The sequence below is a fragment of the Macrobrachium rosenbergii genome, chromosome 6, assembly GCF_040412425.1.
Source record: "Macrobrachium rosenbergii isolate ZJJX-2024 chromosome 6, ASM4041242v1, whole genome shotgun sequence".
Classification (NCBI taxonomy): domain Eukaryota; kingdom Metazoa; phylum Arthropoda; class Malacostraca; order Decapoda; family Palaemonidae; genus Macrobrachium; species Macrobrachium rosenbergii.
Window position 1 is genome coordinate 58,024,012 of NC_089746.1, and position 23,286 is coordinate 58,047,297.

At 36.6% G+C, this 23,286-nt stretch overlaps 2 protein-coding genes across 39 annotated transcripts in view; one reads left to right on the top strand and one right to left on the bottom strand.

The window, feature by feature from the left end:
* LOC136839854 (uncharacterized) overlaps positions 1-5,134 on the top strand; it is a 33,924-nt gene extending 28,790 nt beyond the window's left edge. Inside the window, exon 3 of the mRNA XM_067106184.1 lies at positions 4,550-5,134. Coding sequence (XP_066962285.1) covers positions 4,550-5,134 — 585 coding nt within the window. The remainder of the gene's footprint in view (positions 1-4,549) is intronic.
* The window catches only part of PMCA (plasma membrane calcium-transporting ATPase 3), a 476,515-nt gene that overhangs the window by 329,988 nt on the left and 123,241 nt on the right, over positions 1-23,286 (bottom strand). The window lies entirely within an intron of this gene.

Consider the following 23,286-nt stretch of genomic DNA (forward strand, 5'->3'; position numbering starts at 1 on the left):
TTTTAATTGTTTTACCTTTGCTGATTGTGTATTCTATAATTACCTGTTAGTTGATTTACCTCTGCTGTTTGTGTATTTTACAATTACCTGTTATTTGATTTACCTCTGCTGTTTGTGTGTTCTATAATTACCTTAGCTGATTTACTTTCGCTGTTTGTGTATTCTATAATTACCTGTTAATTGATTTACCTCTGCTTTTTGTGTATTATATAATAACCTTTTAATTGTTTTACCGTTGCTGTTTCTGTATTCTATAATTACCTGTTAGTTGATTTACCTTTGCTGTTTGTGTATTCTATAATTACCTGTTAGTTGATTTACCTCTGCTGTTTGTGTATTCTATAATTACCTGTTAGTTGATTTACCTTTGCTGTTTGTGTGTTCTATAATTACCTGTTAGTTGATTTAACTCTGCTGTTTGTGTATTCTATAATTACCTGTTAGTTGATTTACCTCTGCTGTTTGTGTATTCTATAATTACCTGTTAGTTGATTTAACTCTGCTGTTTGTATATTCTATAATTACCTGTTAGTTGATTTACCTCTGCTGTTTGTGTTCTATAATTACCTGTTAATTGATTTACCTCTACTGTTTGTGTATTCTATAATTACCTGTTAGTTGATTTAACTCTGCTGTTTGTGTGTTCTATAATTACCTGTTAGTTGATTTACTTTCACTGTGTATTCTATAATTACCTGTTAGTTGATTTACCTCTGCTTTTTGTGTATTCTATAATTACCTGTTAGTTTATTTACCTTTGCTGTTTGTGTATTCTATAATTACCTGTTAGCTGATTTACCTTTGCTGATTGTGTATTCTGTAATTACCTGTTAGTTGATTTACCTGTGCTGTTTGTGTATTCTATAATTATCTGTTAGTTGATTTACCTCTACTGTTTGTGTATTCTATATTTACCTGTTAGTTGATTTACCTTCACTTATGAGCTATTCTTTGCTGTTTTTCCCTTTCTTTTTACATTCATAGCAGTAAAAGTTTGCTTAATGACGTGCTCTTGTTTCAAATTTTCAGTTTCTTTTTAATGACGTGAGGCTTGTTTCAAATTACTAAGTGCTTTTCCTGAATTACAATAAAACAGAAAATTCGTAAATCAGTACAAAACTGCCTTTTAGACAAAATACATAAACCTTGATCTACTATACTAAATAAGAAACAATTAACTTATTAACACAATAACTGGGAAAAAAAATAACAATAATAATAATAATAATAATAATAATAATAATAATAATAATAATAATAATAATAATAATAGTTTGTTATCATGTACATATTCTATCAGATGAACAATTTACAAAACCCTGCTCTTGGCTAGTGATAGCTCCTGCTATCACAAGGACACAAGAAAGCATAGCAAGGGTCATCGTGAGCTAATAGCAGTATTTTGTGAACTGTTCATCTGTAATAATGAGTATATAACAGGAAAATTAATTTCACTGAATGGGCCTTTCTCTCCTATTAACAATAATGAAAATGGTAATTCTCTGAGCAATGGAAAACTGAGACTCTTAACTAATAATAATAATAATAATAATAATAATAATAATAATAATAATAATAATAATAATAATAATAATAATTTGTTATATACACAATCTTACAGATGAACAATTAAAAAATACTGCAGTTAGTTTGTGATAGCTCATTCTATCACAAGGACACATGGGGACGATAGCACGAGTTGTCCTGAGCTATTAGCAGTATTTTGTGAACTGTTCATCTGTAATAATGAGTACATAATTAATTTCACTTGATGGGCTTTCTCTCCTATTCATAATAATGAAAATGGAAATTCGCTGAGCAATGTCAAAAGTTGAAATCAGTCTCTCTTTCACCTGTAAGTGTTTTCCATTTGTTTTCTTCTATCTTCGTTTGGGCAGACTATTTACGGCCGTGTGTTTTCGTTTTCTTTTGACATTTATTATAAGCCCATCGTTATATATATATAACAACTGTGTACCTTGGAAGGTACGCAGTTGTTATATAATATCTCTGTTGAGATATGGCAGACAGTGTGAAAATTACTGGCAATGTACCCATCCCAACACCATTTTAACAAAATACAAAATCTCTCTCTCTCTCTCTCTCTCTCTCTCTCTCTCTCTCTCTCTCTCTCTCTCTCTCTCTATTAGGCGTTCCCGACATGAAAACACCTGATTTAGTTAGTAAATTCATAATATCTGCACTTCTAGGCATACATGAAAAAGGCCACCGACAGGTAATTGCCAATGTTGTTCCGAAAATGACCGACCGATCTTTCTCTACAAAAATCAATGCTAAATCTCAGTCTCTCGGGAAAAGAGGACATTTAAGTCTTCCTCAAAATACATAGGCAAACGTACCGTCTCTGGGGAGGAAGGAAAAGAAAGAGAGATGTTTATAAAAAACGATGTCAGGAAAATAAAAACTGTTGTTAAAATTAAATGGTTTCTGGGAAATAAAAACAGTTGTCAGAATTAAACAATTGTTTTTTCTATAGATAACTAATCATAACAGTCTCTGTTGAGAGGAAGGAAAATAAATTGCTTATCAAAACTGATAAGGTAAGGAAAATAAAAACTGTCAAAATTAAACGGTCGCTGGGAAATAAAAACCGTTGTCAGAATTAAATAAACATTTTCCTATATATATAACTAATCATAAGTCTCGACAGGAAGGAAAAAAATTGTTTATAAAAACTGATAACGTAACGCTAACTTCTCTGGAAAATAAAAACTATTGCCAAAATGAAGCAAACATTTTTTTCTAAAGATAACACTCTCTGAAAAATAAATAGCGCAGGCTCTTGATATAAACCCCGGATTACAAAAGAAATGCAAAGCTGTCTTTCTTATAATAATAACTAAATGACTAATTTCCTGTCTGTCTTTTAAAATCAAACACGGATGGTAGTCGTCCCTCTGGAAAAGTGGAAAGTAAACAAATCTGTCCGTCTTTCTAATTAAATAAACAAACAAATACATACATAAATAAGTAAATAAATGGTGAATCACCGCCACCCTGAGTCCCGGGAACGTGGCGAGGAATAACTCCTGCCTTCCCCCTAGAAAAGAATATCCAATTAAATACTCTGTCCCCAAAACTTCCGTCCTCTTCCCCTCTCGCTTCCTTCTCTCTGCCACTTCCTCGACACACGAGTCGTGGCTGTTCTTTAAGCACCTCCTTCAAGGGCAACATCGCTCACACTCAAACCAGATTCCTTACCTGACTATATATATCTACATCTAATACATCTATATATATATATATATATATATATATATATATATATATATAGAGAGAGAGAGAGAGAGAGAGAGAGAGAGAGAGAGAGAGAGAGAGAGAGAGAGAGAGATATATATATATATATATATATATATATATATGTGTGTGTTATTCAATAGTAACATATTTATATATATAGTCAATATCCTTCTAACCTAATCTTTCAGCATTAATACACATGTGTGATGTTTCCATCAGTCAGAAGATGTTTCCATCAGGTAATAAATGTTCATTGGATATGAGAGAGAGAGAGAGAGAGAGAGAGAGAGAGAGAGAGAGAGAGAGAGAGAGAGAGAGTGTTAAAAGAGGGGGGTGGAGGGGGTTGGCTTTCCTCTTTAATGGTGAAATATCCATCAGGCTACCGCTGGTCTTCGTGGCTGTCGTCGACTCTACCACCCCCAACGCCGAGACCTCCCTGCCCGAGACCTGCCCCCACCAACGCCCATGATCCCCCACGCCCACAGCTGCTGCTGCTCTTACTCCTTTTAACCAGCTTTCCCTTTCACACCAACTGCCGGAAGGACTGTCCCGTCGAATCAATTGTAAAAACGTAGGATGAAATTGTAAATCGACACCATGGTTCAGTCACTGTTAGGTGAGCACAATGTATACATATAAATATACATGTAACTATATAAATATAAATATAAATATAAATATATATATATATATATAATTATATATATATATATATATATATAATTATATGTGTATATGCATTATACGGTATATAATTTGTTCCCTATTAACCGTTAAGAAAGGTTCCAGTGGCTTTTAAAATTTCGGCTCTCGTGCAAGAATTCTGAAATAAGGTTAGGTCCATAGGTCCATGACAATATCCCATTGGCTGAGACTTAACACATTCAACTGGCTCCCAGAAACCTAACTCACCGCCTATTTCATCATCATCAACAAAGTCTCCAACGGAGCGAAACGCAAAGGTCCTACATGAATTTCCACTGCTCAAATCTGCAGTGACTTTTCACAGACAGATCTCCAACATCCCTTCTTTAAATACTCATCCAAGTAGGTCTGGGTCTTCCAAGTCTTCAAACACTTCTGGTGCCCACAAGAGCAGAGCTAACACTTCCAACTCTTCTGGTGCCCACAAGAGCACAGGTAACACTTCCAACTCTTCTGGTGCCCACAGGACCACAGCAAACACTTGCAATTCTCCTGGTGTCCACATGACCACAGCAAACACTTTTAACTCTTCTGGTGCCCACAGGACCACAGCAAACACTTCTAACCATTCTGGTGCCCACAGGAGAAAACAAACACTTCCAACTCTTCTAATGCCCACAAGGCCACAGCAAACACTTCTAACTCTTCTGGTACCCACAGGAGAACAGTAAACATTTCCAACTCTTCTAGTGCCCACAGGGCCACAACTAACACTTCCAACCCTTCTGGTGCCCACAGGACCACAACTAACACTCAACTCTTCTGGTGCCCACAGGACCACAACAAACACTCAACTCTTCTGGTGCCCACAGGACCAAGACTAACACCCTCAACTCTTCTGGTGCCCACAGGACCAAGTGTAACGACCTACTCTTCTGGTGCCCACAGGACCATGATTAACACTTTCCACTCTTCTGATGCCCACAGGAAGATGACTAACACTTTCCACTCTTCTGATGCCCACAGGACCATGACTAACACTCTCAACTCTTCTCGTGCCCACAAGAGCACAGCTAACACTTCCAACTCTTCTAGTGCCCACAGGACCACAAAAACACTTCCATCTCTTCTGGTGCCCACAGGAGAACAGCAAACACTTCCAACTCCTTTAGTGCCCACAGGACCTCTGAAACCACTTACAACTCTTCTGGAGCCCACAGGACCATGACTAACATAACACTCAACTCTTCTGGTGCCTACAAGAGCACAGCTAACACTACCAACTCTTCTAATGCTCCCAGGACCACAGCAAACACTTCTAACTCTTCTGGTGCCCACAAGACTACATCAAACACTCCCAACTCTTCTGGTGCCCACAGGACCACAACTAACACTCAACTCTTCTGGTGTCCACAGGACCTCAACTAATACTCTCAACTCTTCTGGTGGCCACAGGACCAAGCCTAAAACTTGTATCTCTTCTATTGCCCAGGGTTTCCACAGGGCCACACCTAACACTCTCCACTCTTCTGGTGCCCACAGGACCATGACTAACTCTCAACTCTTCTGGTGCCCACAAGAGCACAGCTAAAACTTCCAACTCTTCTGGTGCCCACAAGAGCACAGCTCAGCTAACGACTTCCAAATCTTCCATTGCCCACAAGAACATAAATAATGACCCCCAACTCTTCTGGTGCCCACAAGAGCACAGCTAACACTTCCAACTCTTCTGGTGCATACAGGACCACAACAAACACTTCCAACTCTTCTGGTGTCCACAGGAGAAAAGCTAACGACTTCCAACTATTCTGGTGCCCACAAGAGCACAGCTAACACTTCCAACTCTAATGGTGCTCACAAGAGCAGAGCTCAGCTAACTACTTCCAAATCTTCTGGTGCCCACAAAAGCAGAGCTAGCTAACGACTTCCAACTCTTCTGGTGCCCACAAAAGCAGAGCTCAGCTAACGACTTCCAACTCTTCTGGTGACCACTAGAGCACAGCTCAGCTAACGACTTCCAACTCTTCTGGTGCCCACAAGAGCACAGCTAACACTTCCAACTCTAATGGTGCCCACAAGAGCATAGCTAACACTTCCAACTCTACTAGTGCCCAGAGGAACACAGCTAACACTTCCAACTCTTCTGGTACCCACAGGACCACAGCAAACACTTCCAACTCTTCTGACGCCCATAAGAGCACAGCTCAGCTAATGACTCCCAACTCTTCTGGTGTCCATAAGAGCACAGTTAACACCATCATATAATATTATCCCTGAGTGGTGAGAACAACTTGTCCAAGCATCTCCTTCTCCCCTACATTCTCATCACCTCCACAAGTGGAACTTCCTCAATTATGATTGTATTATTATAGTATTATTTATCATACTAATCTGGTAACTCCTTCCTAATTTCTTCTCAAACCTTAACTCATTCCTAATTTCTTCTCAAACCTTAACTCATTCCTAATTTCTTCTCAAACCTTAACTCATTCCTAATTTCTTCTCAAACCGAGTAAATCTTTCATATACCGTAACTACTTTGGTCAAACTGATTTCCCACGGCATAAAGCCCAGCTAACGCTGAGGCACTTCCAGCCATTCAGCAAAGACAAAGAAAGAGGGGTGGGAGTAAGAGAGCCAGAAATAAATGAAATTAAGCCTATGGACTTAAAAGTGGAACCTGAAGAAACAAATAAAATATGCGCCGAAGTTTCTCTGTCGAAACCAAGTTTTCTGTAGAGAGTATAATCAAGGACACTGAAAATAGATCTATCTTTCGGTGGTCTCGGTATAATGCTGTAAAAGACGGGGCCCATGAAACTTCCAGCCACGGTCCGGTGGTGGCATGTCCTACAGCGTTGCCAGACGAACGATCATGGCTAACTTTAACCTTAAATAAAATAGCAACTACTGAGGCTAGAGGGCTGCAGTTTGGTATGTTTGATGATTGGATGGTGGATGATCAACATACCATTTCCGGCCCTCTAGCCTCAGTGGTTCTTAAGATCTGAGGGGGGACAGAAAAAGTGCGCACGGACAGACAAAGCCCTCTCAATAGTTCTCTTTTACAGAAAACTCAAAATGGAGTGAGTGACACTGATCAATGATTTTGTAAATATGTCTGACAACGCAACTGCCAAAGCCATCGATGCAAAGTATACCAAATAAATAAGTTATGAAGTTCTTGTAAAAGAAAAATACAAAATCGACCGAGAGAGAGAGAGAGAGAGAGAGAGAGAGAGAGAGAGAGAGCACTCTCAGGCCATAGCACTCGACGGAAGCTTTGCCTAATCTTCTAGAGAGCGCCCAGTAGGGGTCTAAGTGCGAGTTGCTGTTACGGTAATGACCCACCAACCCTTACCAATTTACGATTACACCCAACCCCCCCCCCAACCCAAACCCCTTCCCCTTAAATAGGGGAAAAGTGAGTTGGACAAAGGAAATACGAGGGAGCAAAACCTTAAGAGGGCAAAGAAAAATGCAGACTCAGCAACACTGTACCCTAGGCTATAAAATGGATGATCAACAACGGTGAGTGGTAAATACAGGCACAAACCTTGAAGTAGTTCTAAATTGATACTAATTTATACTCGCCATATCTATGCACAAACGCCATATACATGGCCACGTATATGGCGTTCGTGCATAGATGCGGCGAGTAGAAATCAGTATTAATTTAGAACTTCTTCAAGGTTTGTACCTGTATTTACTACTCACCATTGTTGATCATCCATTTTATAGCCTAGGTACAGTGTAGCCGATTCTGCATTTTTCTCTGCCATCTCAAGATTTTGCTCTCACGTATATCCTTTGTCCAGCTCACTTTTCCCCTATCGTTTACTATACACAGATGCGTACAGAAACATACACATGTGAAGTGCTACAGACAGATACGTATAAAATATAAAAAAAAACGGCAGCCATTCTTTTGTATAGATGCATACTTATCAACACTTACAACACAACTGTCGAATTTAAACACTAACCACGTTCATGATGCCTTGTTGGCAACACAGTTATACCATAATAAATATATACTAGTCAAAGTACAGAAACACAAATATAAGAAAAAACATACGACACAGCTAGTATTCAGCTAGTGGATATACTGTACACACAACCTTCATCTTATTATTCTGTACACAGATGGACAGAGAAGCAAGCTTTTCTTCACAGATAATTAATGAGATTCAAGATTATGTGCGGATCCATTCACACACATCCAAAACAAAGGATCAATTCAAAACGTACGTAGAGTCAAGAAGGACTAAGGCCTGTCTCTCTCTCTCTCTCTCTCTCTCTCTCTCTCTCTCAACACTTTTATCTTATCTATTATGAGGCGGAAATTAAACGGCAATAATCCTTTAGGAAAGACGGGCACTTCTAGACTCTTATTATCTTTGCCTGAGAGAGAGAGAGAGAGAGAGAGAGAGAGAGAGAGAGAGAGAGAGAGAGAGAGAGAGAGAGAGAGAGAGAGAGAGAGAGAGAGAGAGAATTTAAAGTACCATTCCCACCCTTTTTTGTGGTAATTACTAACAATTTTATTTTTTACTCACTGAATATACATATATATATATATATATATATATATATATATATATATATATATATATATATATATATATATATATATATATATATATATATATATATATATACATACATACATACATACATACATATATATGTGTATATTATATAAAAGTATACAATATTATATATAAGTATACACACACACGTATGTGTGTGTGTGTGTATGTGCGCGTGTGAAGCAATTAATCTGGAAGAATAAGAAATCTAAAACAGAAAAAGCGTCCAACGCTCACTGAAGTTTTATGTGAGCCGCCCCCGCCCCGTGAACTTGATCAAAACACCATTCCCATTTCCCTACCCAGCCACGAACATCCGTAATCGAACACTGTTCAATACTTGCTTTTGTAATCTTCAGCCCGCGTGAAACCGGATATCAATCACACCAAAGCAGCAAAGGACGACACGGAGAAAGGAGCCCATTATTTTCTGCCAAAAACAAACCGCAGCGGACCAAGTAATCTCATTAGTCACAACTTTTGAAGAGTTCTAACTCGCGTGGCGGCTTTGAATGGAGGAGGAACTTCTAGAGCGCTATACATTATTCATTCACTCCTTTCTTACATTTGGTCATTCTGTTCTCCGGGAGAACTCTCGACAAAACTGATGCCTGACTGACTAAATGGTTTACATTAACCTGGCGTCATTCTAACTCGCACAGAACCACTGTTCTTCGGAAGCGGGTTCGCAAACCTGATGACTGTGGTGATTTATTGGTCTACATTAACTTGGCGGCAATAGAAAACAATGCTTGACAAAAAATATTTCATTGCGCTTTAACAGAAACCATTTACGCCTCTGAATACACCCACTCTTATTAATCATAAAACCATGTAACTTGTAAACTATCTGAATCTATCAAGGGGGATTTTTTTAACATTTCTCTTCTGGCTTGAAGAAAATTGATGACTAGAGTGAGTTATAGGTTTACATTAACTTGGCGTCAACAGAAAACAAGTGAAAAATGCGCCAAGTTTCTTCGGCGCAATCGAGTTTTCTTCTTAATGCTGTATGAAACTCTCAGCCACGGCCCGGTGGTGGCCTGTGTTGTTGGCATGTTCTTGGCACCTATAGCGGTGCCAGACGCACGATCATGACTAATTTTAACTCTAAATTAACTAAAAACTACTGATGCTAGAGAGCTGCAATTTGATATGTTTGATGACAGGATGGTGAATGGTCAACATACCAATTTGCAGCCCTCTAGCCACAGTAGTTTTTAAGGTCTGAGGGCGGACAGAAAAAGTGAGGCGGACAGACATTTTTATGGCCATCTCAAGTTTATTTACAGAAAACTGAAAGCCAAAAGCTGTAAAAATATCTGCCAAAAATCAATGGCCACAAAAAATATTTTTATTTTAATGCAAACCATACATCCTCTATACACACCCCGCCTTTATGAACATAAAATCATGAAACAGGTAAACTGGCTAAACCCATCAAAGAGGAATACTTGAAAAATTTCCTTTTTGGCTTATCTACGTAGAGGTGTACGAACTACTGGGACGACAGAAATATATATACATCCGCTCATTATCATAATAAAATCATGAAACAAGTCAACTGACTAAACTTACCCAAAAGAAATGCTTGAAGACTTCCCTGTTGGGTTGATGTGCGTGGATGTGTACACATTTCTAGACAACTGAAAAACTACATCTAGAAATGACAAATGACATTGGCGAGAGGGCTGAGAAAGCTACACTTCGGTCGCGTTCATCAGGGTCAGAGTGCAAAAAGGCGAGTGGGGAAGGATTAAAGGCGTGGGGTTCCTTGATGTCTGTAGTATTGAGTCACGGAAAAGAAGTGGAAATGTAAACTGGAGAGTTCGTTTTGGCAGGAGAGAGTGAGAGAGAGAGAGAGAGAGAGAGAGAGAGAGAGAGAGAGAGAGAGAGAGAGAGAGAGAGAGAGACCCGAATAGTACATATCTAGATGGAGTCATAGAAAAGTTGTGGAAATGTAAACTGTAGAGTTCATTTTGAGAGAGAGAGAGAGAGAGAGAGAGAGAGAGAGAGAGAGAGAGAGAGAGAGAGAGAGGGCACAACTGACCTGAATTGTACATACCTAGATTGAGTCATAGAAAAGAAGTGGAAATGTAAACTGGAGAGTTCGTTTTGGAGAGAGAGAGAGAGAGAGAGAGAGAGAGAGAGAGAGAGAGAGAGAGAGAGAGAGAGAGAGAGAACTGACCTGAATACCTTACACTCTCAAACACAAGTTGTAACAAAACCTCACGGAACAAAATCAATCATTCAGTCTCTCAAGGATAAATAAAAACGATTTTCAAGATCCACTTCCTTTTCTGTTTCAGAAATAGACAGCCATTTCAATCAATTCAAAACTACAGTCTTGCGGAGAAAACTTAAAAATGGACAGTGCTTTACATTAATTCAAAAGTACTGACTCGGGCAACCACAACATTGAAAGGTGCTTACGATAACTTTAAAACTACAGATTTCAACAAACTTCAATATAGAACATTAATTGAAAACTACGTTTTGAGCAAACTTAAAAACGGACAGTCCTGAGCAAAAATTGATAACTACAGATTTAAGTAAACCAAAAAACAGAAAGCCCTTTGGATTAATTCAAAATCACAGACTTTAGCAAACCAAAAACCGGACAGCCCTTTGCATGAATTCAGAACCACAGATTTGAGCAAACCAAAACCGGACAGCTCTTTGCATCAATTCAAAATCACAGATTTGAGCAAACTCAAAAACTGGACAGCTCTTTGCATTAATTCCAAACCACAGATTTTAACAAACCAAAAACCGGACAGCCCTTTGCATCAATTCAAAACCACAGATTTGAGCAAACTCAATAACTGGACAGCTATTTGCATTAATTCCAAACCACAGATTTTAGCAAACCAAAAACCGGACAGCCCTTTGCATCAATTCAAAACCACAGATTTGAGCATCCCCAAAACCGGACAGCCCTTTGCATCAATTCAAAACCACAGATTTGAGCAAACCCAAAACCGCACAGCCCTTTGCATCAATTCAAAACCACAGATTTGAGCAATCCCCAAAACCGGACAGCCCTTTGCACGAATTCAAAACCACAGACCTCAACAACCACCAAAAAACAGACAGTCCTTCGCATGAATTGAAAACTATTCAGTTGAGCAAAAGAGTCGCAACACACACATTGCCAATCATCCTCGCCCTGTTACACTCCCTCCTTTGCATCTCACGGGCTCTCCATTTCCTCCAATTCTCTCCTGACGGGTCCGCACATGCCTTTGCACGTCTCCGTCTTCCACCTTCTCCTCCGCCGTGCGGAGATGGCGGTGAATAGCCTTAACGCCTCGGCGACTCCTCTTACTTCATGGTTACCTCATGGCGTAAGAGTTAAAAGCAAGCCGGCGCTTTGATGTCTTGGGCTGATGTCGTTCGTTTTCAAGTAGTGTCTACCGCTTAACAAAATTACCGAGTTGAGATTCCTGATACTCGCGGGGCTGCTCGAATGGTTTTCTTTTGTCTATGCTTCCATATACATATGCATGTATGTACGTAGATACAAGTAGATATGTAGATAGATATATATGTAGATACCTCTCTCTCTCTCTCTCTCTCTCTCTCTCTCTCTCTCTCTCTCTCTCTCTCTCTCTCTCTATATATATATATATATATATATATATATATATATATATATATATATATATATATATATATATATTAATATATATATATATATATGTGTGTGTGTACGAGTATATGTATATATGTATACACATACACATACACATATAAACACACACACACACATATATATATATATAATATATATAGATAAATCTACATACTGTATATATATATATATATGTGTGTGTGTGTGTATATCTATCATATACAGTACACATATGGATAGATAGATAGATAGATAGATCGATACAGGTAAAATACTGATCAATACCCATGTCATTTACAACGTATAATTTCGGTCTTCAGGTTGAGAATCTTCTTTTCTTTCTTTTTCTTTTAACGTGCTTTTATTCCCATTTTTGTATGGGGTAAGCACGATGTCATTTGAAGGACTTTTTGATTTGGCTTTAGACCTGTGGTCTCGATCATCAAATATAATAAAGCTTTCCTATAGCTCTGATAACTGGATATAAATCTTAAACGTCGAATATTATCAAAACGTCATTAATGCTAAGTTACATGCAATTCCATAATCCCCCCCCACAACAAAATCATACATTTCCCAAGTCCGTAACATATTGATGACGTCAGCATAGCTATCCATCACGAAATCAGTGGATACGGGGCAAAATGTATGCGCATGGCTTCGTATCGGCTTGCAGCTACCTGATTGTGAAGCCGTACTATAAAGGCCAAGGAGACAAAAAAAAAAAACAACCCTTACATCCGATAAATATATTGGAACGTGTTTCCGTAACAACACTGTATGGCTAAGTAGATGTCAAGGCGAGCTGGGTGGCGGATGTACGAAATTTACGGATACTGACCGAGCACCAAGACCCCTATAGGGGCCTTCACCGCTTAAGATGATGATATGGTCAAATGACGTGATACGAACAAGACAAGCACAGCAATTCAAACATTTTCATTTCAGTCACCTATCAAATTCAAACTGAGGTTCAATTTTGTCTGAAGAAAAACCATTCACTGAGAGCTGTGTACCGAAAGATTATTCACTAAAAGGCTACGGATTACCACATGCTTTGCTAACACACTACTGACAAGTAATTTTCCAAAGGGTCACTGAGTTTCAAACACCCTTTTAAACAGACTATTCACTATCAGGGCTCTGCCAAAAGGCTACTCACAATCACGAAGCACACCAAAAGATTAACAAAATGCAACACAATATAGAATTTAGGCGAAAGGCCAAGCACTGGGACCTATGAGGTCATTCAGCGCTGAAACAGAAACTGACAGTACAAAGGTTTGAAAGGTGTAACAGGAGGAAAACCTCGCAGTTGGAGTATGAATCAATTGTTAGGAGAGGGTGGAAAGGAAGATGGAAGAAAATATGAACGGAGGTACAGTAAAGGTCAAGGAAAGGACGCTGCAAAGAACTTTCGGTAATGCCTACACTGCACGGCATGAGGTGCACTGGCGGCACTACCCCGCTACGGAGTTAAATGATTAACAATTCCAAGCACTTTGACAAATGGTTATTCTTGGCCGATAATCAAACGACGATCAAAATTAAATATTCAGAGTTTAAATTTTTCTTCCCATAAAATAAAAAAAAAACTAAAAACCCAACCTGATTAACAAACTATTATATCACTAACATACAAAACCAAAATAATGAAAACTAACTTTTTTTTTCTTTCCTTTAAACATAGGTGTTAATTTTGTTCCTTTCCAAGAGATGGGTTTGTTTCGTTATAGCGCTCGCTCTCTCTCTCTCTCTCTCTCTCTCTCTCTCTCTCTCTCTCTCTCTCTCTCTCTCTCTCTCTCTCTATATATATATATATATATATATATATATATATATATATATATATATATATATATATATATATATATATATATATATATATATATTTGTAGCTTCATGATTGTATATAAATCACGGTGATAAAAATTTCATATATATATATATACATACATATATAAATATATATATATATATATATACATACATAATATATAGATATATTATATATACATACGTAATATATAAAGATATTTATGTATACATATGTATAGATTTATATATATCACATATATACATTAATTATTGCGAAAACTGGGTATGTTTCTCCGTAGGGTTATCAAAATCTCTTTAATACGACTATCTCCGGAATTGTCGGCAAGGCTCTGTTCCACCATCAGAAGTGGCAGGCCTCCTATTTAAGCTTAGGGTTCTCAAGACGGCGACTGCTTTATTTTGTACTGAACGACTGTTTTTCTCTTATAGCGGTACGGAATCATTTTATTTAGTGTTCATAAAAAAGGATTATTATTATTATTATTATTATTATTATTTTTTTTTTTTTTTTTTTTTTTTTTGGTCTATCAGTCATCCTATTCGACTGGGTGGTATTTATAGTGTGGGGTTCCGGGTTGCATCCTGCCTCCTTAGGAGTCCATCACTTTGCTCACTATGTGAGCTGTTTCTAGTAGCACACTCTTCAGCATGAGTCCTGGAGCTACTTCGGCTTCTAGGTTTTTATTATTATAATTATTATTATTATTATTATTATTATTATTATTATTATTTGTTCTTCTTCTATTATGGTATTGAATATTTTCCTTCACTGTTCATAAATAAAGGATATTATTATTATTATTATTATTATTATTATTATTATTATTATTATTATTATTATAAGTGTACAAACATTTCTATACAAAAACCATAAATGCCATCACCCTGAAAAATATATTCCCAATGCGCAGAACACCCACAAATGAATAAAGGAAAGCATGAAAGCGAATGAATCTTGTAAACAAGTTGGAATCACTTCAAATGAACCCATCAAAACAAGCAATGAGGGAATAAAACACGACGGACTGCAAGATAGGGGCGATATCCCTTGCATCTGCAAGTCAATCTAGCGCAGACGAAAGTTATGCACAGTTGCCGCGGCAGAAAAAATGACCAGAACGTTTTCTATCCTCCCAAATCTAAGCGAAGATGGACGGGGGGACCAACTTGAAGGACACGGGCTGCTTCCAGTCTTCCGAGTTTTCCGCAAAAAGGCTCCCTTGATGCGTGCATGGTGCCTCTCTGACCGAGCTCACTAGGACCGAGAGGGAATGGAATGTGGGCTCAATGTCCTGTCTCCATAAGACTTTGGACGAAATAAATATTTGGGTTATTAAGAGGGGAACACATAAGCTATTATGAAGCCTGACAGAGGTTTCTCTATAACATTCTAGACATTGAATTATTGAAGAAAAAAAATTAGGGTTTTTAAGAGGGAGAAAACATAAGATATGTATGAAGCTTTACGGATGTTACTCTATAATTAATAACATTCTAGACATTGAGTTATTGTAAAAAAATTTAGGGTTATTAAGAGGGGAAAACATAAGCTATGTATGGGCTTGACGAATGTTTCTCTATAATTAACAACATTCTAGACATTGAATTATTGAAAAAAAATTAGGGTTATTAAGAGGGGAAAACATAAGATATGTATGAAGCTTGACTTTATAGGTTTCATTCTATTAATTAAAAAAAAAAATTAGGGTTATTCTAAGGTCAATGAATTTCTATAAAAAAAATTACTGGGTTATTAAGGAGAAAAAACAAGGTCTGTATGAAGCTTTGACAGATGTTTCTCTATAATTGATAACATTCTAGATAAAGAATTACTGCGCACAAAGCAACATTAAATGTATGCAACATTTACGAGGCAGTTCAAGTCTTCTAGAAGAATTTGAAAAAATACTAGGGTTATTAAGAGGTGAAAACATCATAAGTGTATGAACCTATCTCTATATTGGATTACATTCTAAATAATAAATTATTGCACACGAAGCAACAATAAATGTATGCAATACTTATGAAGCAGTTTAAATCTTCTATACACTTACATTACATAACTGCATACATACACAAATACACATATATTGTACATGTAGGCTATGTATTTTTGTCACACACACACCGTGACACATTTTATATTTACAAATATTAGACCAAAAATTTCACTTAATATCCAGTTCCCCACACCTCTGGAATAATTTATACTCATGAGGAATTACAAGTGAATATACAGTAGGATTCGAACTGCCACCTGGTTGGGAAACAACGGATATACAGTGACTGCGACCATCCAGCCATCGAAAGAGGTATGTATTTGTGTATGTATACTTTATATCTTTACGATTCCTAAGTTTCTCCTTAGCGCATTTTCAATGGTGTAAACTTTCAATACACGCATTTACTATTTACCCGTTTTACTGGCATAGTGTAACCCATAATGTAGCAACGAAATATTAATCTGATCACTCTTAAACCAATAAATCAAATAAGTCAAGAAGCAATTACTCAAATAATAATAATAATAATAATAATAATAATAATAATAATAATAATAATAATAATAATAATAATAATTAGATGAGAAAGAAGAAAAATTTATGTTAGATGAGAAAGAAAGAAGAAAAACTGATAATTATCAAGACCTGAGAATCGAAATAAGAAGGATATGGGATATGCCAATGGAAATTGTACCCATGATCATAGGAGTACTAGGCAAGATCCCAAGATCCGTGTAAAGAATCTGGAAAAACTAGATGCCGAAGTAGCTCCAGGACTCACGCAGAAGAGTGTGCTACTAGAAACAGCGCACATAGTGAGAAAAGTGATGGACTCCTAAGGAGGCAGGATGCAACACGGAACCCCACACTATAAATGCCACCCAGTCGAATAGGATGACTTTGATAGACCAAAAAAAAAATTAAAATAAATTAATAATAATAATAATAATAATAATAATAATAATAATAATAATAATAATAATAATAATAATAATCCTTTCTTTATGAGTAGTGAAGAAAAATATTTAATACCACTAAACAAGAAAAACAAATATTCAGTAATAATAATAATAATAATAATATAATAATAATAATAATAATAATAATAATAATAATAATAATAATAACAACAACTGCTGCTCAAAATCCGCAAATTCATCAACCTGCTGTGTAAAAGGAGTAGAATGACAATGCTGTAAAAAAATGAAAAAAGAAAAAAAACAAGAAAGTAATAAAAGACAACTAAATTGAGCAAAACTCCCCCCACAAAAATACTCCTTTAAATTTCAATTACCTTCACAAGACTGGGAAAAAACAAGCAGTCGGACGTTAAAATCCCACTCTGTCGTGAAATTTCTCTCCTCGAAATGAGGAAAAAAAAAAAAAAAAAAAAAAAAAAAAAAAAAAGGCTGTCGGGAACAAAGCCCTTTTTCATACGACGGCTGGGTATAGTGGCAATCAAAATTCACTTGAGTCAATCCCTATTATGCCGAATCCTGTTTACGTTGCCTAAGAATAAAGCTGGCATTTTGGAGGACCCATTACCAATGAGAGAGAGAGAGAGAGAGAGAGAGAGAGAGAGAGAGAGAGAGAGAGAGAGAGAGAGAGAGAGAGAGAGAGAGAGAGAGCACACCGCCTAGCCCGTCTTTTAAATAATTTTGCTAGTAACCAAGGAAACGGTGGTTGCAGATACATTACATTACAGATATCTTTTGTTACAGATATCTTTTGTTAGTTACATAAAAAAAAACACTTTCTGAATGATGCATAGATGAAGTTATTTCCGAAATATTCATGAAATTCATTATTCTAATACGAGGTGGGAGTGAAGTCCTTTATCCAAATCGAATGTCTATCCTTTGATAAATAAGTGAAATCGAAATTTAGAACATAAAATCGAAATGTCCTTGAGAATAAATCCATTCAAAAAGGACCCGTACACAAAATATATATATATATATATATATATATATATATATATATATATATATATATATATATATATATATATATATAAATACAATATATATATATATATATATATATATATATAATATATATATATATATGTATGTATATATATATAAATACATATAATTACATAATTACATAAAATTATATATATATATATATATATATATATATATATATATATATATATATATATATATATATATAATGTAAGTAAAGTCCTTTCTAAAAGGAAACTAGAGTGAAATCCTTACAGACGAGATATCGAAATGACGACTTTTGATGCGAGTGAAATGTGTTCCTTTCTGATATACCGTAAAAATATACTCCTCTCTCACACCGACTAAAAAATCTAGACCTCTCTGAACCGACACCAAAGCGAACGCCTTCACAAAACAAGGCAGCGAAATCCTTCCTGAAACGCCGTAAGAGGGGGGGAGGTCGAAAGTGCTTCCCATGCATCCCGAAAACCAACCGTTTCTTCCGGCCTTTTGAAAACTCCAGCAGCCGGAACGAGAACGCTAGCTCCCTGGCTTGGTGGCTCGCTCGCTAGCTCGCTCGCTCGCTCGCTCTAGCCATCTTCCTCCGTCCGACGGCGACCTCTGACACTTTTAGCTATAGCAGCATTCGAACACGATACATCTGCTTTATGAACTATCCTGTGGCACTGCTCCCTCTCTCTCGATCGATTCGGGGGTTTTCGAGGTTCAAGAAAAACACACTTTCTCGAGCGACTTCCGACCCCGAATTGTGTGCTGCGACGTTGTGTGTATATATATCTATATATATATATATATATATATATATATATATATATATATATATATATATATATATATATATATATATATTACTCGGGGAAGAGCTGCCCCCAAGGAGATGCTGTCTCGTGCACGTCACAGATACAGGTGGCCGCACTGTCTTAACACTGTAAATAGTTACAGGTGGCGCGCGGCAGTGCCTATTCCCCCGTAAATAGCTACAGGTGGCGACACACTATTCCTGAAAATAGTTGCAGGCTTCAGGACTATCGGTTTTTTTCTTTCTCTTATCATTTTCTTTCAAGGCGCAAAGGCCGAGATGGAAATGGTTGCGCCACTGAAGTTCAGGCACAGAAAGATAGAGAGATAAAGAAAGAAAGAGAGATAAATAAAGATAGGGGAGATAAAGAAAGATAGAGAGGTAAAGAAAGGCAGAGATAAAGAAAGAGAGAGAGGTAAAGACAGATAATAGATAGATAGATAGATAGATAGATAGATAGATAGATAGATAGATAGATAGATAGATAGACAGATAGATTAATGAGATCACAGACAGACAGATTGATAGATAGATAAATAGATAGACGGATAGATTAATGAACTCACAGACTCTACCTATCCTCTTGGGATACAAAAGAAAGGCAGAGAATTCCATATCCTACAAAAGAATGGGATGAAGCATAAATTCAGCCGATTCACTCTCGGGTTCACAACACCCTCACGTTATCTACAGAGATGCCCTGACACAGGCAACCAGACCAATTAACTCGAATCGGAACACAATGAAGTAGTATAATGAGCGTCGTCTAGAACTGAAAGCAGCACTCTTGTATTCATCTGGAAATATATGAACAGCGATGTGCCAGTGGGTCTAGATTCAGTTTATGCCTAAAAAAATAAAATTTGTATCTTAAATGTGAAAAGAATAAAAATTATTTTAGTAATGCGACGTCGGTAAGTAAGAAGATTGCTGCTTAATAATAACTAGAATAAGATACAAATACGATGTTCAGAAAATAGCCACCATGCATATCAAGGCACTAACGTTTTAACAATGACGCTAATATCAATGTTCTTTACCATCTCCATATCTTTATTATTATTACTCGAAATTCAAAATGAGCAAACAGTCAAAGTAAAAAAAAAAAATTAATACTCGAAATTCAAAATGAGCAAACAATGAAAAAAAAAAAAACTTTCAACGTCCATTAACTCGCTCCTCAAACTTCCCCAGAAAATTCCAAGAACGAAAAAAGTAAAAATCAACGACAAGAGACTCGCAAATTAAATCAGAAAGATTTACCAACAACCACACGACCATACACGGAGCAAAACAAGTTAAGGGAAACTAGGGTAATAATGGCGCAATGCGCTTCATAGTATTATTTCAGTCTCTTAAAACTCGTGGGCGCTGGCATCACGCTTCACTGTTTAAGTCTAGGGAATGAAATGTGGCTGCTGGTGTCGAACTCTGGAACTAGCGATGAAAAAGAGAGAGAGAGAGAGAGAGCACAGTTCTGATACAGAAGGGCAGACAACTTGGAAACACAAGGGCTAACAGTTTTGAAACGCAAGGTCAAACAGTTTTGAAACATAAGGCAAACAGTTTTGAAACAAGAACCAACAGTTTTGAAACACTAGAGTTTTGAAACACAATGGCTAACAGTTTGAAACACAACGGTTAACAGTTTTGAAACACATGAGCAAACAGTTTTGAAACACAAGGGCAAACAGTTTTTAAACAAGAGCCAACAGTTTTGAAACACAAGGGCAAACAGTTTTGAAAAACACAAAAGCAAACAGTTTTGAAACACTAGACCAGCAGTTTTTAAACAAGAACCAGTTTTTAAACATCAGTTTTGAAACACAACAGTTTTGCAATGACCAACAGTTTTGAAAACAGTTTTGAAACACTTTGAAACAAAAGGGCAAAAAGCTTTGAAACAAAAGCAAACAGTTTTTAAACAAGAACCAATAGTTTTGAAACACAATGGCTAACAGTTTTGAAAACAGTTTTGAAACAAAGTTTTGAAAGCAAACAGTTTTGAAACAACAACAGTTTTGAAACACAGACCAACAGTTTGAAACACAAAACAAACAGTTTTGGGTAAACAGTTTTGAAACACAAGGACTAACAGCTTTGAAACACAAAAGCAAACAGTTTTGAAACACATGGGCAAATAGTATTGAAACGGCAAGATCACACAGTTTTACGATAAAGGAGCACACCGTTTTTAAACAAAGGCAAGCAGAGTTGAAAGTAACATGCAGTTTTAAAACAATATAGAGCATACTGTCTCGAAAATACAAAGGCAAGCGGTTATGAATTACACATCAGGTCTCTCACTATAATTTTGAATGAAAAATTAGCGCTAAATAATACTAATATATACATATGTATATATATATATATATATATATATATATATATATATATATATATATAATATATTAAATGACGCACTGCCAGGGAAAACTGAATCACAACCAATAAATCTCTCTCTCTCTCTCTCTCTTCTCTCTCCCCTCTCTCTCTCTCTCACTTCCTAACTCCCCCTCTAAATTCTCTCTCACTTCCTCTCCTCTCTTCCTTTCCTGTTAAGATAGTTGCTTCAATTACATTGCCCATCATTTTTGACATTTTATATTTCACCCCCTTCCACCCCCAATTCCTATCTGGGCTGAACTTGTACTTAACGGGCATCAGGACTGTCACTATTCATCTCAGTGACCTCGAAAACTATGGATTAGACACTAATATCTGTCGTTTTCGGTTATTTGTACATGCCACCCCTTCCCACCCCCACCCACTATAGTGCTAGTGATGTCTTACTGCCATAGTATTCTTTTCCAAATAGTAAGTCGTATGTATACCAAAATGAGGCATGGTGAACCCGTAAAATTTATTTAGTTACTAAGTTTATGGGCAGAACCAGCCACGTTTCAGGGAAGCCCTTCCCACCCCACCCCCCTGAGCATACTGATCTCTTGCCCCCACAGTATTCTTTTCCAAATAGTAAGTCATATGTATAAGTTTGGTTGAGATTGCTCAATCCGTTTTAGAATTATCCTGGAACATAAACACACACACACACACAAACACACACACACATCCATCCATTTTTACACATATACACATATATACATACATATACATATATATATATACACACATACATACATACAATCATAGATGTGATTATATATATATATATATATATATATATATATATATATATATATATATATATATACACACACACACACGAAAATGGGTAAGATGGGTTAAACGAAAAAACCCCAATCAAAAGAAAAACAGAATATTAAATCTACCGCACACCACTCAGGCAAGACTAGTCTACCATTCAAAAAGACCATTTTCTTTGACTACACGCGATGTGACCTTCAAATGGTCTAACTCAACCGTTACTAAACAAGTCAAGCTAAAACTGTTATTTAGACGTTTGAATTGATACGAAAGCGATCAGGTAGGTCGATTTAACTTTTAATTTAGAGGGGTTACGCCCTTGTCGTTGGGTTGGGTGTCCCCCTCTTGGAATAATAAATAGGCTATTTGCATTTCTATTCGTCAATGCCATCATCAATTCTGTCTACATTATTCTCGGGTGTAATTTCAAGCTTTGTTCAAAACAGCAACTAATCTGATTCACAACTGCTTATATTTTTTGTCAATACATTCCATGCTTGCGCCTTCCTTAACATACGACAGCTTTATTCAGTCAATTCACAACGACGTAGTTAATGAATTTCCTACATTGCTAAGATCCACGCGCCCTCCTTACATACATATACAAAATCACACAAAACATACACTATATATACATATATATATACTGTATATATATATATACATTATATGCATATATATACATATAAACATGCACAATTCTTACTTTATATATATATACAGTATATATGTATATATATAATATATATATAATAAAATTTATATATATGCATGTGCGAATTAAAACTTGCAATCTGGTGTTCATCCAAAATAAGTATTTCAATAACCTTGTCCACAAATCAATAAACCATTTTCCTTAAAACTAACCACGTTTAGGAAACTCAATAGCACTGACAGAGAGAGAGAGAGAGAGAGAGAGAGAGAGAGAGAGAGAGAGAGAGAGAGAGACCTCCCTAACAGAATAGGTGGATACTAGTTACGCCTCCACCAAATAGGATATAAGAGAGTGATGATGGGGGGAGGGAGGGGGTTGGGAAAGAAGGGTTCAGCCCAAATAAACTAACAACGCCTATAAACAGAAGATTCTTCTTCTGACTGAATTTCCGTTCTTCCGAATATCATCTGTTTGCATTATATTCTCCACATAAAAAAATTGTAAATAATCAAATTAGGTCAATTTCAACAAAAAACTAGATTTCTCAGTAATATCATTCCTTAAATGCAACTATAAACAAGTAAAAACGCGCCGAAGTTTCTTCGGCGCTATCGAGTTTTCTATACAGCCGCTACAGCGCATAATCAAGGCCACCGAAAATAGATGTATCTTTCGGTGGTCTCGGTATAGTGTTGTATGAACCGCAGCCCATGAAACTAT